This window comes from Amaranthus tricolor, chromosome 10 (assembly GCF_026212465.1).
Source record: "Amaranthus tricolor cultivar Red isolate AtriRed21 chromosome 10, ASM2621246v1, whole genome shotgun sequence".
Taxonomy (NCBI): domain Eukaryota; kingdom Viridiplantae; phylum Streptophyta; class Magnoliopsida; order Caryophyllales; family Amaranthaceae; genus Amaranthus; species Amaranthus tricolor.
Window position 1 is genome coordinate 6,200,821 of NC_080056.1, and position 19,899 is coordinate 6,220,719.

Genomic DNA, 19,899 nt, shown 5'->3' on the forward strand with positions numbered 1-19,899 from the left:
CTATTTGCCACCATTCTTTTAGTAAAGTCGTCATTTAAAAAAAAAATTAAAAATTTACTTAGAATAATCTAATTTTTTTATGATTTTTCTATAATAATTCTATTTATTGATTAATCATGAATAATTTCAATTTTAGAGAGTATTTGCCTAGAGTAAATTTGGGTAACCCGATGACTTGCTTTAGTAAGTAATTTACCAAAAAAGTAAACTGAAAATTAATTTAAAATTAGAGAAAATTTTTGAAAATTTACATAAAAATTATAAATAATAAAAAAATCATAAATTTTTTTTACATTTTTCTTTACGTTTTTTTCGACAATTTAGTTTTATTTATCTTTTTTCTAAAAAAAAATTTGCTATAGCAAGTCATCCGATCACTAGTTATACTATAGGAAAATACCCCTCAAAGTTAGGATTATTCATAGTTAATCGATAGGTGAGATTATTGTAGGTAATTTTCTATGTAAATTTCCTCCCTATAATTACAGCTAAAACAACTTGAACTATTTTTATTTTCTAATTAATAGCTACACATTTCACTTTTATTGAGAGTTTTTTTCGGAGTTATTGTAGCCATTAAAAGATAGTATCATTCATCAACAATCTTAGATTTACAACACCTAATTTTCAAGTAAGATGTAAAAAAAAAACCCACGGACGCCCAAGTTTAATTTGGGTGTGTTTGGGCCTACTTTGATTTTTTTTTTAAAATTAATTAAAATTTCAGTTATTCTTGTGAGAGATGATCTCAAAACATGAAGCTCATATTCTTATTTTCTCATTAAATTGTATTAATTGGGCTATTTAGCCCATATATGTAATGCGTCTCTTGGGGAGACCGTCTCTCACAACAATTTATGTTAAAATTTAACTGTAAAATATTTATTATATTTAGAACTGTGAATTACAATGCCTAGTGTTTAAAGAATTATGGTTTACTGTAATAATATTAGTGTCATTTATATATATAAGAAATTATTTTTATCATCAATGCACAAAACATATTGTAATGGACATTTATTTTATTCGTGAAGAGATTTAACAAAGTAAAGCTCGGGTTCTTTATGATTCATTGAGATACAAAATCACAGACATATATCTTTACAAAAGGCCTTCTTCGTGTTAGTTTTACTTTATAATTTTAGATAAAATTGCAACATCTACAAGCCATTCGCTTCAACAACGGCGGTATGATAAAAGTGTATATGAAGTAAATAATGTTTATATTATGCAAATTATTTACAATAAAATACTAATAATTTTTTCTAAATAATTAAAACTTGTGATATAATTATTTTTTTAATAGCAATAATTTTCCTAAGACTTTTAGTATAGTAATATTATATTACAACAATTTACATATGAGGTTTTTATGCAAGTCAACAAAGATCACATGGTAGGATTATCCATCGTGACGGGAATGAAAGCAATCAGGGATTAATTGGCGTGAAACAAGGCAGCGTGCTTTTATAGTCTAACAAGTAATAACGCTGGCTAGTAGATTCCGCTACTCGGCCTGCACAGTCTGAGCTCGGTATATTGGCAGATCTTGAGCCGTAAATATTTTATAAAATAATTAATAAATTGCAATTAAATTATTGTTTTTTTTGAAATAGAGGATCAAATATAAAATAAAATCATCAAATATAAAGTAAACATTTATGTTTTTTTCTAATATAGTGTATGAACACTTAATATAATTCACAAGAACTTTTGAAAACCAATTTGGTTTTATACAAGGCTGATTTACCAAGTAGCTATTTTTATAATGCGATCGGACTACAAATAGATTAATTAGAAGGTTAAGAAAAAGGTTTTACACACGATTTTGTAATATTGAAAGACGCATGTTATAAATTTGAAGAATTATATATATTATCAGGTGTTTTAACCTAGATATAAATTATCAGGCTTAAAACTAATCTAAACCTAAAAATGACTTGAGCTGAAGTCTAATTAGATTTGATTTAACCTAAAATACTAGTAGCTTGGACTCGAATGTTTTAACCTAATTGATTGAAGAATTATATATATGAACGATCAAAGTATCTAAATGAGTTAAAAAAAACAAATAACTATAAGTGTATCAAATTTTGAGAAACAAATATTATCTCAGTTAAAATATAGGAGTATATTTTTAATTTTTTCATGTAAGTTCCGAATTCGATTCTTATTTTCTCTTTACTTAATTTTCATTTTCTTTAATTTTATTTTATACTAAAAAAATATGTCAAATTCAATAATAAAAAAAATCAATTTCACGTTGAGCAAAACTCGAGAGATGAAAAGGTTGCGACGTTCAAAGTACGTTCAAATATTGCACCAAATTTCCATATTAAATTCTTTTTCTACAACAATACGTAATGATAAGTTCGTTAATAATCCTCTCTTAGACTTTCCTCATTTATTTCCACTTATTTAACTAACTTTTCAATTCCCATTCATGGTCCTTTTCGTCAATTTAACTACCTCATATTCTATCTCATAAAAAGCCTTAAAATATCATTATTTCGTCTTCTATCCCTTTAAATTTGCTTATCGAAATTCATATATATAACTTATTGTCAAGAAAATGCCATTTCAGTAACAAAAGAGGCGAAGGGAGTTAAAAATTAGCCACCTTTAAGTATTACTTGGTTGTCCCTTTAAATTTAATACAGTAACTAATTTATTACAGAGGATTTCAAAAGTCGCCCAATAACTCTACATTAGCCTAACTTATAATCGAACTTAATTTGACCTAACATAAAATAAATTAATAATTATGAGTAAATCAACCCAATTTCAAACCAATCTGAAACATCTAAACCAATCGAAATCGATACTATTATCGGATTGAACACCTCTAATTTATGACTTGTTGTCAATAAAACGTGCCACTTTTAGTAACAAAAGGGGCGAAGGAAGTTGAAGATTAGCCAACTCTTCTATTGCTTTTCTAACTACCTCCATACTCCTATAGGCTATAAATACCTTGCTCTACTTTCCTCCTTATTTCATCTCTCAACATCCCACATTGTTTGCCTTAAAACAAAAAATATTCTTACAAAATGAGTAATTACTCCTTCACATTCTTCCTCTTTACATTGTTTGTATTACAATTCATTCTAGCAATAGAAGCTAGAGGGAGAAGTAACACCTACAATGTGGCCAATTTTGGGGCGAAACCCGACGGGAAAACGGACTCAACTAAGGCATTTGTGAATGCGTGGAGTGCGGCCTGTGGATCCACGGGCCGCCCTACGATTCATGTGCCTCCGGGTCGATTTTTGATCCGAAATGCCATAAAATTTTCCGGTTCAAAATGTAGGAACAAGGGTGTGAACCTTGTTATTAGAGGCACAATTATTGCTCCTTCTGATTTTCGAGCTCTTAGAAATTACGATACTTGGCTCGCTTTTGAGTACGTCACCGGAATGTCGATTTCCGGTGGCGTACTTGATGGTCAAGGGGCTGGATTGTGGAATTGTAAGATGTCCGGCAAAGGCGGGTGTCCAAGTGGTGTTACGGTAAGTTTAAGTTAAACTATTATACTTTCATTCTTTCTATGTCACATGTCAATTTAGTCATTTGTCACAAAAAATAAAATTCAATATGGTCAATGTAATCTAATATTTTACATTTTTTATTCCTAAATACTCTGCATATTCTTATCACAAAAAATTTGAATCTTTTTAATCAATTTCTAATATTTTTTTATTTTGGAGTAAATATAATTTCGTGACAGAAAAAGAATGAATCAAAATTGATTTTTCTATAGTAATTAGAATTTAACATCTAAGAGAAGGATAGAATATATAAAAAGCTTTCCACTATAATCGATTTATAATTATAAATTTCTAACTGTTTTAGGATAAATAATTATTTATATACAAAATTTAAAAATAATTTTGATTTGTCCAATTTGTGATAAAAATATTCAAACAATGTTTTTAAACCAAAAGTTAAATGTTTAAAACTTTATTTTCTCATAATTGTAAGTTTTAATCATGAATTATTCTAATTGTTTAGAATTTTTCCTTTTATTTTTATAACAGCCTAACAGATTTTCGATTCTCGGTCTACCCTTGTGGATCAGTTTTACGACAATGTAATGTGAGAAATGCATAAAGACTAAAGAGTAGCTTACATGTGACTTGATCTATATTGCCTTGAGTTGGAACATGAAAATTGTCTAATATAATGCATTATGGTTAACGACCAACCTAAAAAAGAATATATAATAATAATAATATAACCTGCCAAATCACGTGATTGTGTGTATAAATAAACAATAAACAAATTCATGAAAAAAAACCTAGTTAGGGCATTTATAAGAAAATTAAAAATCTTAGTTTGGACAATATACATACACATGTATTTGATATAACAGTTTTAGTAGAAACTGATGATTTTTAAAATTAAAACTTTAGAAAAAATGTCTTCGTTTTGGTTAAATAATAGTTTAAGTAGTAACTACTCGTGCATGTATGAAACTGGTATTAGTGTTCTCTATCGGTTAATCATATTTAAGCAGCTACTATAATTACTATTTTTACTAAACAACGTTACAACTATAGGTTATATACTCTAAAGTATTTGCATTAAGAGAATTATTATTGTGCATAAAACAAAATTTTCAATTAAGCAGCAGTTTTAATATTCTCTAAAGAACAGCTTCACATGTTGATTACTGCATCGCATATATATAATGACACAATTTCTTTGTTTAATTATTATTGTGCCTCTTTGTATTAAACATTAAAGAACCAACTTCAAAAAAAAATTTAAGTAGATTGTTGAGGCTTAAAATATGTTATATACTTTAACACGTTTCTCATACAAGAATATTTTAGACTACAAATGTACATACAACGCAAATCCTCAATTTAAATTAAGGCTGCTGGTTGAGATTTTGAACATGTGATCTCTCTTGTCAAGTTGGAATCTGAAATGATGTCAATAAATCAACTTAGTTAAAAGCTTAAACTAACAATTGACTAATTGAGGCCCAAAATATGATATATATATTCCAACCAATGAAAGTCCTGAGCATGTTCAACATGTTCAATAACATTGAGAGCCTCAATATTAAATTAAGTATTATATTGTCAAGTAACCAACATCAACTTAATCAATAATTTAAGCTGATTGTTGAGGCCAGGATATGTTATATACTCTAACACACCTTCTCATACAATAGCCCTTTGCACTAGAAGTTTGGATGCAGCAAAAACTTTTCTCATACCTGGCGCTAAATATTCCACTTAAAATGAGAGGTGTTTGAGATTTAAATTTTTAACCTCTTGTTATACTGACTTCTGATATAATGTCAAGGAACTAACTCAACCAAAAGCTTAAGCAGATGGTTGAGACCTTATAATATATTATTTAGTCTAACATATGTCAAGTTTTAAAGATATAAATTTGTTAAAAGAATATCATAATTTTTAAAATTGCACAAATTTAAAAGTAATTTGTCAATTTTTACTCCGTTTATGACTCGAACATGGCAACATTATTTACTAACGTTAATGAATGGTAATATTTTGTGCAGAATATTGGGTTTACAAACTGTAAAGATATAGTAATAAAAGGATTAACATCCTTAAATAGTCAATTATACCACATAGTATTTGTTGGGTGCAAAAATGTGAAAGTTGAAGGAGGAAGAGTAACAGCATCAGGGTCAAGTCCAAATACAGATGGGATACATGTACAAATGTCAACTGGTGTTACAATTCAGAGTACAAATATTGGTACTGGTGATGATTGTATTTCTATTGGTGCTGGTAGGCATGGCCACGGTCCGGGTTGGTCCGGTTCCGTTCCGGTTCCATCCGGTTCCGGTTCCACCCGGTTCCGGTTCCATTTGGAACCTGTCGCGAACGGTTCCGGTTCCGGTTCCGGTTCCGGGCGGTTCCAAACGGTTCCTTAGCGGTTCATGAGGCGGTTCCGGCGGTTCCAACTCACGGGACGGGCGGGTCGGACCATCGGTTCCATTTTAATTTTTTCTTTAAATTTTTGTATAATAAAAAAATACTATAATATCGCGGACGTACCTTTGATGATTACTTGATTATTAGCGAAATTCATTGCATGTCAAGTTGTCATCGTTATTGAAATATTTACTAAAATGAATGGAAAAAAATTAATTAATAAGAAACGAATCAATGATAATGTCGATAAAGATGATTAATAAAAAAAGAGGGAGAAAATGGACTTGAACCTAGTACCCAAATGAATACTAAGCTGCCTACGTATCCCGAAGGAATCAAAGCCCACGTAGTTCTTTGTCATACCTTTTATTTATAGTTGTTGAGTGTTGATTCATCGTTGTCGCTTGTCGGATTGATCCTATTCGTCTTCGTCATCATCATGTGGTTGATATTGATTAGATGCTTCCGCTGACTCTCCTCCTGACGATGATGAAGTTGTATCCATCATCATCCATGGATCATCATCGTCGTCTTGATCATCATCGTTCCTTAGTCCTTGTGTTCGTATCTCCGCTTGGTCCCAATCTTTCTTGCAAACACATATTTGAATACTATGTGGAGCAAGACGAGATCGCTTTTCATCCAGAACTCTTCTACCTGCACTAAAAGCAGACTCCGACGCAATAGTGGACGCGGGAATTGCAAGGATATCCTTTGCAATTCTCGATAAAATGGGAAATTTAAAAGATTTTTCTTTCCACCACTCCAAAATATTATAGACACTTGGGTCTATTTCAAAGTGGTGTTTTAGATAACTATCTAGTTCTAAAAATGTGGTCGAGGAAGAAGAAGATCCTACAAAACTATCATCTTGCGTCATTATGTTAGCAATTACTGAATTATAGAAAGAGGGACGAGCCGAAACGCTAGCACGCCTAGACATATCGCGTTTCGGGTTATATACACTAGCGTAAAATTCATACAGTTCAGCTAAATATTTTTTACATGTTCCGACATAATAAGCTACATCGGAAGACGGGCGATCTAACGCTTGATAATAAAATCCTATTACTTTGGTTAGGACCTCGGTTTTAAAACGTGGGTCCAAAATGGTTGCGATTCCATAAATGTAAGGAAAATCGGTAAAATATGATTTCCATTTTTCCATCATTTCAGCAAGAATCGGCCTTAATTGTGGGTTAGTATCTTCTTGTCTATGTTTAAGCAGGTGATAAAAAATAGTAATACATTCACTTATTACTAAGTGAACGTTCGGTTCATAAACATAAGAAAAAATCTTAGTCGCGTGGTCATACGCTTCTAATATGTTATGTACACCTATTGCTAATTCCCAAGTTTCATCAGCTATGAAACTATCTGTACACTCACTATATAGTTGTGTTATTACTGGGCGATAAGCAATCGCCTTTCTTAATAAATCGTTCGTTGACCCCCAACGTGTAGGAGTATCTAATGACCAATACACTTTTTTAAGTTGGTATTGGTCACATAATTGTTTATATCTTCTTTTAATCTTTCCGATCCTAAGCCATTTTACTATATCCCTAATTGGTTCTAATAATTCACTTAATTGTTTTATACCTACTTGACAAGATAAGTTAACTATGTGCGCACAACAACGTATGTGTAATAAGCTACCCCCAAGGATTAAACTAAAGGCGGGTTCGTTAAATAAAAGTTCTATACATTTTATGTTTGCGGTTGCATTATCTGTTGAACAACAAAATATTTTATCTAATAAGTTCCATTCCCTACATATCTCTATTAATCTATATTTTATGTTTTCGCCGGTGTGTCTTTCTGGCATAGTCTCAAAAGCAATTATTCTTTTTTGAATAATCCAATTTCGATCTATCCAGTGTGCTGTTACACACATATAAGATTCTAAATGTGGGGGAGCAGACCATATGTCAGTTGTTATGCTAACCCTACCATTAAACGATTTAAACATTTCAACTAGGCCATAGCGCATTGATTCGTATAATTTAATTGTTCGTCTTTTAAGAGTGTTCCTAGGGATTGCTCTAAATTGTGGTTGCAATTGTTGTCTAGTGAGACGCTCATATGCCCTACTTTCACCGTGGTTAAAAGGCAATTCATCGCAAATTACATACCTAGAAAATTCATCAATCATGTCATTACGATTATATCTAAAAGGCATACCTGTGTTGGGAATGTCCCATTGTGTCTGTCGGCTTCCACTTGTGGTCCCGCTGCCGCTTGATGCATGAGTTTCTTTTGTGATTCCATGCTTCTTTGCCAAATGTTTGTTAAAAGATCCCGTTCCACCACCTAACACGTATTCACAAAACACAATAAATAAATGTTTATAAAATATGAATATATAATGTATGAATGTATTATGTATGTATAAAAAACTTAAAAAGTATTTACCTCTGGCGAAATTGTATGAAACTAAGGGCTTTACTCCTTGACTTTCACAAATTTGACAAGTGCATAGGAACATATCTGGATTCTCGGTTGGTTCTTTTGTGAAATACGACCACACATGTGAAACAGCTCTACCACTAGAAGGTGGCATTGCCGGAAAAGGTTGTCTTATTGGTTCATCTTCATCTAAATAAATAATTTAAAATTATAAAACTATAATTAAATAAATAAATAATTTAAAGTTTAATTAATTTGAAGAATAAAATTATAAAACTAACCGATAGTTTGGAAATTGACTCGTTTACCACGAGCTTGTCTTTGTTGTTGTTGTTCTCCTTGTTCTTCATCTGATCTTGTTGATGACTGTCGAGATATATGTACCCCAATTGGGGTCGTTGGTTCTTCTTCTTGTTCTTCTTCTTCTTCAATTTGTATATCTTTTTCCACTTCTTCTGCATATTGATGTAACTCCGGGTCGTACCCTTCCGGATAATTAGGTTCATAATTATAATTACTAATGGAGGGTGTTGTTGATACCGACGGAGTAGAAGTGGCCTTTCTTTTGGAGGAACTGGAACCTCCTAATGATTTTGCCACTTTAGTAACTTTTTTTGTGGCTCTTTTCAAAAATGAAGACATGATTGATAGTATAGAAGTAAAAATAGAAATATAGAATTAAGAAATAAATAAATGATTAATTATGTAACTAACTAAATTAAGAAATAATTAGAAGACTAATTATGTAATTAAGAGAATAATTGCGTAATTAAAGAATTAAGTAGAGAGAGTAGGAGAAGAGATGAGTTGTGAATGAAAATGATTGAAAGTGATGAGTATTTATAGGATGGATTCCAACGGCTCTCTAACGGCTCTCTAACGGCTAGTTTGGCTCAACGGTTCCATGGAACCGGTGGGCCGGTTCAACCGGACCGGTCCCGGTTCCGGTTCCGGTTCCGGTTCCATGGAACCGTTGAGCCGGTTCAACCGGACCGGTCCCGGTTCCGGTTCCAGAACCGGTTCCATGGAACCGTTGGACCGGTTCTCCCGGACCGGTTCCGGTTCCAACCCGCGGGTTTTTTGGCCCGGTTCACGACGGTTTTTTCCGGCGGTTTCACGGTTCCGGCGACTTTTTTCCGGCGGTTTCACGGTTTCGCGGTTCGGGGCGGTTCGGAACCTGTCGCAAACGGTTCCGGTTCCGGTTCCGGTTCCAAGCGGTTCGGGACCGGTTCGGTTCCGGGTAACCCGCCCCGTGGCCATGCCTAGGTGCTGGTACTACTGATTTGTGGATGGAGAATATCAAATGTGGACCCGGTCATGGCATTAGGTATTAATTAATTCATTTTTTTTTCAAATTTGATTTGTGGATTCAATTATCAGTATTAAATGGTGGAAATAATAATACGGAGGCAAGTTTAATGAATGTTTGTATTTGTTCTTGTTCAATCATTTTGATTTCATCGTAAAATTCTTTTAATGCAATATCATTTAGAAAGGTGGCGTACAAAATTGTGAAAAAAATTATGATTAAAGTTTTATTACAACATAATACATTTTATGAAAATTTAGTATTAACAATTAAACACGGTAGTATAAAGATGTTGACTTTTTTAGGTTAGGTTAGATTAAAAATTTGGAAAATTTACTTTTGTAAAATTTTTCTAAAAAATATTTTTAGGAATTAAAATCCTTAACGAATTGGTCAGGTTGATCTGAATCTTATTATCTTGTTAAACTATAAACAATTTGATTTGAAAAAAATACTACTTTGTTTTTTTGAGTGTGCTTTCTTTGATTTCTTTATGCAAAAATTTTTTTAATTAAATGGGGCAAATTCAAAGAGACAGATAAAGTACTTTCTTTTTATTTTTGCTATCAATAAATGTGTTTTCTTAGACTGAATTAAATCAAATTCAATTGTACATCGAATTGAATTGAGGCATAATGCATAACATAATAAATAGTGAAATGTATAAATAGGTAAACAGTATAATTTATCAAAAAAGCGAAAAAATACATAAAAAAAATAATTTAAAACATAACAAAACTCATAGGGCGAAGATATATTTGAACACATAAGTGAAAAACTAAACATAATTGTGATGATTAAAATATATTATATTAAAGTGATATTGACTAAATGTTGGAATAAAATAAATGCAGTATTGGAAGTTTAGGCAAAGAAGCATATGAGGCAGGAGTGCAAAATGTAACAGTAAAAACTGCAACATTTACTGATACTCAAAATGGAGTAAGAATAAAGTCTTGGGGAAGACCAAGTAACGGCTACGTCAAAGATGTTTTATTCCAACACATTACTATGATTAATGCTCAAAATCCCATCATTATTGATCAAAATTACTGTCCTGGTAACAAGGGTTGCCCTGGAAAGGTAACTTTTTTTCTTTTTTTTTTTTTTATTTTACTAATGTCTCGATTTCATACTACTATATTTTCTCATATGTGAGTCCTTTTGGGTAGAAGTACGGATGTAACATTCGCTCTACTCATCCTTGTGATGAAGGGTGGGTGAGATTCGTACTCGTGATTTCTTGTCATGTTAGCTTCTAATACTATGTTTTGTAATCAACTTGTTAGAGTACTATATCTTAATTGGTTTTTTGAAATAGTTTTAAAAGTCATCAAAACAAGAGGTCACAATAGGTTTTAATCTCAATCACCCCTCATTTAAAGTGGTCAAATGGCTCGTGTGAGGGGCCATGTTAGAATATACTTCTATAACTTATGCTCTTCTCATACTTGTCGTGAATTTCACTTTAAACGAGGGGTGGTGAGATACATAGTCGTGTGAGTTGTGATTTCTTGTTTCATACTTGTGAGTCGTGATTTCTTATTATGTTGGCGTCTGATACTATGTTAAGTAATCAACTTGTTAGAGTTATATAACATTTCCTTGGACCTCAACCATTAGCTTAAGCTTTCGATTAAATTGGTTCAATAACACAACTCAACTAAAAACTTAAACTAATAATTATGATAAACAGGTATCTGGAGTAAAAATAGAGGGTGTTACATACCAAGATATACATGGAACATCAGCAACACCAGTAGCAATAAAGTTTGATTGTAGTGCAAAAAACCATTGTTCAAGGCTTAGACTGGAAAATGTTAAGTTGACCTACAACAGCAAATCAGCCACCTCTATTTGTACTTATGCTGCTGGTTATACTTTGGGATTGGTTCAGCCTAAAAGTTGTTTATTATAGGATTAATATTTTTTTTTTTTCTAATTCCACTAATTCTTCTGTGATATGTTATACTATCACTCTATCATTGGGCTGATGTAAAAATCCAGGTCTTATCCATTATTATTACTTGCCTAGCTAGTTTAGGCATTAATGGTTGAGATCGTGTGATTGTGTTGATTTATCTTGTAATTTTTATAGATGGTGACTCCAAGCATGTGTGTTATTACTTATTTGACTTGTAAATACATGCGATTTGGAAGTATTATATTTTATTTTATAAGAATGGACGAAAACTATTGATTAATTACTTAGATCCTTTGTCTTGGTAGAATTGCATCAAGGGTAAAAAGAGTGAACTCTAATGTAAAATTGGAGTGTTGTAATATTTTGTTTTTAGTTCAATGAATTCTTATCTTTCATTTTACCCTTTTCTTCGTATTTAAATAGTTGTTAAAGTTTCTGTAGCAATTACTGTTCATCAACTGTTCTTAGTGGAATCTTATTTGATTTGTCTTAGTGTACATTTTCATAATATTAACTTTTTAAAATTTTTTATTATATGAAATTAAAGATATTAAAGATTAAAATTGTGCATTGGATAGCATGAAAAACAAAACTATAACAACTATTAAAAACCGGAGGAAGTATATAATATAAGAAATTTTACTTTTAAAAAATTTCACATTTGGGTGGTTATCTTTTAAAATTTTTACTTTTCAATTACTATATAAAAATCCCATCTTGGTTCAATTTTTTTTGTAATTACTAGAAAAAAATCAAAGAGTAACCAGATTAATTGGTTGGTGACCATTTGGACCTTTAGAAGAAAAGGTGTGACAAAGGAGAGATTTTTATAAAAAATTAAAGGTGAATATTTTTAAAGGGAACCACCCAAGTTGAAATTTTTAAATGTAAATTTTCTTATAATGTACTTTAAAAATGTTATATTGTTCACATTTTGCTAATGAATAGTACTACGACTCCAATTGCATAGTGTTAACTTTTTCACTTCTCTTCACAATTGCACTTCGTGTTTTACATTAGAACTCATTAAATATTAAATGAAGGAAAAGACTGAATTGTATGTGAAAGTATTATTTAATCACTCTCAACAGGTACAACTTAAATATAATAAGAGTCCAATAACAATGGTTAATTGAGCATGGATTGTAAAATGAATCTAATACTCCATTATTTGCATCCATAAACAAATGTTAGTCCCCCACTCAAAGGAACACTTGAAAAAGGCAACAATTAGAATTTAAGGTAAATCTTTAAAAAGACTTGGTTATTAGAAAATCATGTACTAATCAAATAGTTTTTATTATATAAATATAAATACAAGAGTACAACTTTTTGCCCCTAACAACATCTTTTGATTTACATATCACTTAAACAAACACATACACAAATGCTTTCCTTATTGTTACTAATACATGAAGCAAAAGTTTTTTTACACGAAACAACTACTAATTAGAGCTTCTTAACAATGAGCTCCATTTGAACTATATGGTCCTACCATGCCCAGTTTGTTTTTTATGTTAAGCCAATGACAATCTTGAAACTCACATTTAGGTTCCTTATTTGGTTGGGCCACATCTATAGGATTTAAGAACCTCCTTCCCCATGTTGGGGTACCATCCTCAAATGAATTATGGGTTAATCTTCGGATATCCGATCCATCAATTTTCGCAATAAAGATTTCACCATAAGGTTGGTAATGATGTGGGTTTGAAATAGGCTCAGCTGACACTCCAGTATAATCTGAAGTAAACACAATACTTTGCCCGTCCGGACTAAACCATGGATGATTCGCTCGCCCGCCCACTCCACTTTGGATTACCTTACGAAGCCCTGTCCCATTAGGATGGATCATAAACACCTCAAAACTTCCACCACCCGGATCCTCTCTGTCCGATGCAAATGCAATCCATTCTCCGTCGGGTGACCAATTACACATGGTATCACTCCATGGACCCTCCGTCAATCTCCGAATCCCACCCAATTCACCTTCCTCAGCATCCATAATGTATAGGTTTTTATGCCCCGATCGACCTGATCGAAACACGATCCACTTACCATTGGGCGACGGAGATGGAAATGCATTATTTTCACCTCCATGAGTTAACTTTTTATAAGGTAATTCCTCATCATCTACATTAATAGCAATTATATCAACCTTAGTACTTTCGGAGGCAAAATTGGGACCTACACTTGTGTAAACCACACCCTTTCTTACAAAGTCCCAAGCACTTGTAAAAGCCCTACCTTTATGAACAGCCCTCATATTAGACCCATTATGGTTTACAACATAGAGATACCCATCATTCAAATCACCCAAAAAAGCGATCCGATCGCCCATGGGTGAAAACGATGGAAACGACCCATCAACCCGAAATAGAGATATTTCGGGTTCGGATGTTTTTAGGTTTTCAAGTAATAGTATTTTACTTCCACTACTATCCTTTTCTCCACCCCTACATTTATGGTACCCTAATTGGGTCCCATCAGCTGATAAAAATGGGTTAAAATGATGGGTATTCGGTGAAACAAAACGGGTTAGTTCCATGAACTTTTTATTCTTAACATAAAAAAGCTCAATATGTCTAAAATCGGATCCGGGTCTTCTAGTAGCAACAGCAATAAAGTCATGATTACCCGGTGAAGTAGCCGGAGTAAAAACGTGCCAACCAGGTGGGGTGACTCGCTCAACAATAACCGACTCAGTGTTAACTCGTCCAACTCGTGGAAGAATCGCTTTGTAAATACTCCACCAGCCATCTTCATCGTTTCTCCGATGAAAGTAAATCGTTCGATCATCAACCCAAGTCGGCCACCCACCGTGTTCAACGATCTTAACTCGACCCGACCCGTCTCGAGTTGAGAAGACATAGATATCCGTACGAAGCTCCTCAACATCTCCACTCCATCCTTTTCCACCATAAGAAGCTACGGCGGTGTAAACCCCTGACGGAGAAACTGCCGGGCTAAAATCCGCAACACCTTTAGGGGTTAACCTGGAGGTTGACCCGGTTGGAATATGGGTCGAATAAACTGCTACCCAACTCGTTCTTGGCACGCCCGAGTTTTCATGAGTCGACACATAAATCAAATTCTCACCCACTAAACTCGGCCGATCCTTCATCGAAACTCTCGTATTTTCATTCCCTGAATCGGTTTTCAGTATAGGAACTTGAACCCGATTAAGAACTTCTACTTCCATGGCGGACCTAATTCCAGGACGATTGAATGAGTCACCAACAACTCGGACGTAGTCAAAGTAGATGTTAGAAGTACCGTTTCTTTCAGTGACATAGATGAGTTGAAGGTTATTGGGTGAAGATGGAATGGAATTGGGTTCATTAAGAAGCGACAAAATCGGTGATGAATCGATGGGAAAATGGCCATTGAAATTGACAGAGATTCCATCAGTAATTTTAAGTTCATGATGTTTAGAAATGGTGGGAAAAGATTGAGTGATTGAGGGAATTGGTAAAGTGTAGATATCGAAATTGTATCTGGATCTTCCTAATGTTGTAAAAACTATGGAGCTTTTTGTCGATGATGATGGAGAAAAGCAGAAATTGATGAATATCCATAGATGGATTATCTGCACAAGGGTAGTGTACTTCATTGTTAATTATATTTGGAGGTTTCCAATTGTGCAGGTTGTTTTTCTGGGAGTAATTAAATACTCATGGAGGGTTTTAGTAGTATCTTGTTCAGAATTTTGTAAATTTCAATCTTATACTAAGCTAAAAAGCATATTTTGGTTGGAATCGGTTTTTATTTTAATTGGAGAATAAATAGACTATTTATAAAAAATGATGAGTTTGATTGTTGTTTATTCTTACTTTACCCTTATAATTCAGAAAAACATATTATTGTGAATATAATTCTTTATGTTTATGTCTTTTTATATACTTTAAACATAATTTTTTATGATAAAAATATTAGAAAATCTTCATATGTTAACCTTATGTTTTTTAATGTTATAATGGCAGACAATTTTTTTTTATGTGGATAGTGATCTTGAACTTTCAAATATTTATGTGGTAGATAAAATGCTAAATTTTTTATTAAATTAAGTACTCATTTAGACCAAACTTTCAAAGAAGTCTTCCTTAAGGGTGATTGGGGCGTTTGTTCTTATGAAAAAGATCGATATGATGGATAATAATAACGTAAATTTACCAAAAATCTTACACAAATTCTTGTATGAGACGGTCTCACCATAAAATATGCCTCATATTTGGATTAAATAGCCCAATAAAAGAAACTTTCAAACTATGAGACGGTCTCATCGTGCTCATCGTGAGACATGTCTCATACAAGACGGGCTGAAAATCTTAACCTTTTTTCTTATCAAGTGGAAAAGTTAAAGGCTTAGGGTCACCACGCGGATTAAAAACATTCGTTCACTATGTAGAAAAGCCAAAAATTTTGAATCACCACATGAGATTTTCTCAAAATTAAAATATATCTACATTGAATCTTGTTTAATTTATCTCAATATATATAATTTAATATGTTTAGTAAAAACTAATTTGACTTGATTTTTTTTATTAGCTAATAATTTAATGTATAATTTTTATAAGGAAAAATTACCTAGAACAATCCAATCTTTTCATGATTTTCCGACAATAATTCAACCTATTGATTAACCACGATTAATGTAACACTCCGGCCCCTCGAACCGTTGGTGACTACGCATGGAGACTGTAGACTGACCCCACAAACCAACACAAGTCTTTCCAGTGAACTTTGGCCTCACTCGTGCGCGCTCGGTTTAACTTGTCAGGAGGTCACCAATCCTAAGATTACTCCCCACTAAGCACGCTTAACTGTGGAGTTCTTAGAAAATGGGTTCCCTTAAAAAGAAGATGCACCTTGTTATATGAATAGTTTATCAATCTTTTTCAAATCTCAATATGGGATATCACAATTAATCCCAACTTTGGATGGTATTAACCTAGAGTAATCCCGGTAAATTGATGACATGCTATAGCAAGTTTTATTTTTTTAAAAAAAAGATAAATTAAAATAAAAAATCGAAAAAATGTTTAAAAATATTGAAAAAAAATTCTTTGATTTTTTTATTATTCCGAACATTTTATGTAAATTTTTAAAATTTTTCTCTAATTTAACATTAATTTTCAGTTTACTTTTTTGGCGAATTATCTAATGTAATAAGTCATCGGGTTATCAAAATTTACTCTAGGCAAATACGCCTTAAAGTTGGGATTATTTATAGTTAATAAATAAGTGAGATTATTGTAGGATAATCATTAAAAGATTGGATTATTCTATATAAATTTTCTTTTTTATAATGTCTATTTGTAAATATTAATACTAATAATAATATATTTGAGAAATATGAGATAAAAAAGTCAAATAAATATTGTGACTCTAAGGAGTAGATTATTGTGGAGTCTTGTAATTGTCACTTTCATTTGTGTTTTTGTAGGTTAAAATTATGTGGAGATGATGTTGGAAACGTTGAAATTTGTAATGGTTAAAAGATAAGGTTGAGACTTGTGCATGATATTTTGTTTTTGATGTTTCGGTGAAGATTGGCCACTCATGGCTATTCATTGTTGAATAAATGAATTATGATAATATTAATCGGACCTTCTCGTCTCCTGGCTTGCTGAATTTTAGGGGTATCGAGAGGAAAAGGGAATATCATTAGAAGTCTTATATTATTTTCAAAGAACAAGGGCAAAGGAAATATCTCTTATATCTCATGACTTATAAGTATAAATTTTACGTGAATCAAGAAAGAGAGAAAATGGGTAAAAATGTGTGTTTTATGGGAAACGAGAAAAATATGTGAAAGAGATGAAAAGATAACTTAAATGAATTATGAGAACGAAAGCAAAAGGTGTGAATATAAGCGGGTATTGAAATTTTATTATACAACAGATCACAATCAGTTGCAAGTATTTCATAATGAACCAAATATATTACAAGAAATTGACCATCTTGAATAAAATAGATATTTAGATATCGGTTATAAAAAACCTAATCGATTATTAAAAAAACTATGCATAAAAAAAATCTCAAATGAAACAACCTCAATAAAACAGATGAGTATGTAATTTACTAATGGCAAATTGGATTAGTACTAATACATGATTCTAATTCAAAAACTTAATGCAAAATATCAAGCGATTTCTAAACTTATAGGTATGGTCTATGGTCAAAAGTTTTTTTCCCATCCTTATAATCTATAATTTGGGTCCGAGATTCTTTATGACCTATTTTAAATTCCTTCTATTTTTATTGTACCGCATGTTTGATCGGATATTATAAAAATAGCTTATGATCAAAGATGGTTCCAGGAAAAAAAATAATATCGATAATTTAAATTAAAAAAATTTACATTTAACGACATTTGACTAAAACAATTTAAGCATGTTTTCATTAATGAGTTTTTGAGCTACAAATTTAGGGATCAAGGTTCAACATTAAGCAATTTACCCAACTTTAAGTTTTTCTATTACCTACTAAATTCAACATTTTGACTATTTACCCAACTTAATCCAATTTTTTCTCTCCTTTATTTTTATGCAATTTAAGCTTTTTTATTTTTCAAAATTTGTGTAATTTTCCCCTCCTTCATTTTGTATGCAGTTCAAGGTTTTTCTTTCTTCTATTTTTATGCAATTTGAATTTTCTCTCTTCAATTAGAGAAGATGAAACAAAAACATAACTCCAAATAATAAGATCTATTGAAAGGTGTCCGAAATTAAATCTATAAAGACATAACTTAAAATAGACAATCTATCCATTTATCTATCTTTTATCTATACAATATACTAATGAAAAAACAATTAGGACACATGTCAACTATACAATAAAATTTTTTCCGATCTTTTTATTTTCTTATTAAGAAAATATTGTTTAACATATTATGTAATATATTTCTGATTAGATTTGTTTAATTGATTAGTTATATAAGCTTTTAAAACTATACCTAATTTACTAATTTTTTACCAATACAATCAATTAATATATGTAGTATCTTTTATTTAAATAGGATGATTATCAGATAACATATTAATTATTTATGAATAAAAAATTAATTTTTATTAAAATAATCTATCTATACAATATACTAATGAAGAAACGATTATGACACATTTCGACTTTACGATAAAATTTTTCCCACCCTTTTCATGTTTTTATTAGGAAAATATTTTTTAGTATATCATGTAATATCTTTCTTATTAGATTTGTTCAATTGATTAGTTATAAAAGCTTTTAAAACTATAGCTTACTAGATAGATTCTCGTGCCAAGCACTGTTTAAGAATTTTTTAAATAAAAAAATTAGTAATGTTATATGTGTAATTAAGTTATTATATGAATTAACTTCTTAAGTATATTGAAACTATAAATTGATTTGTTTTAAAAACTGTAAAACTATTACTATTAGATTGAGATACATATTTATTATATATTACTATATAAAACAATCATAAAATTATGTACTAAATAATATAGATTATGAATAATTACATAAAATAATAGTAAATTTCTATACATAAAAATAATATAAAAATAATTCAAATGTTCAATGTCTTTGTAAAACCTTAAATTAAGTTTTAAGCCTAAAGAAAATATTTTTTTTATTATATATAATAATTAACATATAACTTAATTTAAGTATTTATGTATCATAAACTTGTCAAATATAGGTGATAAAATTATCATTTGAAATTTATTTCACCGATATCATATCCTAATTATTAATTACTCCTATAATTTACTTAAATGATTAATGTGTAATCTCTTTAATTTTTACAGTTTTTTTAATATAGACATGTAAGTAATATACAGGATTATCTATTGTAAAACTTTCAAAATTATTTTCTTTTCTTAATTTATTACAAATTTTTTTAGTGAAAATTAATAATTTACATAAATAATTAATATGTTATTCCATAATTATCCATTGTAATTAAAAGATATCGCATATTTTAGATGATTGTATATGGTAGAAAAATAGTAAATAAGGTAAAGTTTTAAAATCTTTTGTAACTAATCAATTAAATAAATCTAATCAGAAAGATATTACATGATATGCTAAAAAATATTTTCCTAATAAGAAAATGAAAAGAGCGGGAAAGTTTTTACTGTAAAGTCGACATATGTCCTAATCGTTTCCTCATTAGTATATTGTATAGATAGATAGATTTACTAATTTTTTACCATATACAATCAATTAAGATGTGTAGTATCTTTTAATTACAATAATGGATAATTATTAGATAACATATTAATTATTTATGTAAAAAAAATAAATTTTATTAAAATAATCTATCTATACAATGTACTAATACAGAAATGATTAGGACA

The 19,899-nt window shown here is 30.9% G+C and overlaps 2 protein-coding genes across 2 annotated transcripts; one reads left to right on the forward strand and one right to left on the reverse strand.

The window, feature by feature from the left end:
* Positions 1-3,024: 3,024 nt before the first annotated feature.
* On the forward strand, positions 3,025-11,621 carry LOC130825559 (polygalacturonase-like). The gene is made up of 5 exons (XM_057690843.1): positions 3,025-3,509; positions 5,537-5,765; positions 9,594-9,654; positions 10,491-10,719; positions 11,333-11,621. Exons 1-5 carry the CDS (start codon positions 3,051-3,053, stop codon positions 11,552-11,554), a joined length of 1,200 nt encoding a protein of 399 aa, XP_057546826.1. The 5' UTR covers positions 3,025-3,050; the 3' UTR covers positions 11,555-11,621.
* Positions 11,622-12,840: 1,219 nt separating this feature from the next.
* On the reverse strand, positions 12,841-15,388 carry LOC130825560 (uncharacterized). Its single transcript, XM_057690845.1, has one exon. The coding sequence runs from the start codon at positions 15,168-15,170 to the stop codon at positions 13,020-13,022; it is 2,151 nt and encodes a 716-aa protein (XP_057546828.1). The 5' UTR covers positions 15,171-15,388; the 3' UTR covers positions 12,841-13,019.
* Between the last annotated feature and the right edge of the window lie 4,511 nt (positions 15,389-19,899).

What these genes read in the sequence shown, in the direction of transcription:
- LOC130825559 (XM_057690843.1), top strand. Translation starts at nt 3,051, where the DNA reads ATGAGTAATTACTCCTTCACATTCTTCCTCTTTACATTGTTTGTATTA. An exon ending in TGATGATTGTATTTCTATTG is followed by an intron (nt 5,766 to 9,593) that starts GTGCTGGTAGGC and finishes GGCCATGCCTAG; the next exon opens with GTGCTGGTACTACTGATTTG. An exon ending in GGACCCGGTCATGGCATTAG is followed by an intron (nt 9,655 to 10,490) that starts GTATTAATTAAT and finishes AAATAAATGCAG; the next exon opens with TATTGGAAGTTTAGGCAAAG.
- LOC130825560 (XM_057690845.1), bottom strand. Translation starts at nt 15,170, where the DNA reads ATGAAGTACACTACCCTTGTGCAGATAATCCATCTATGGATATTCATC.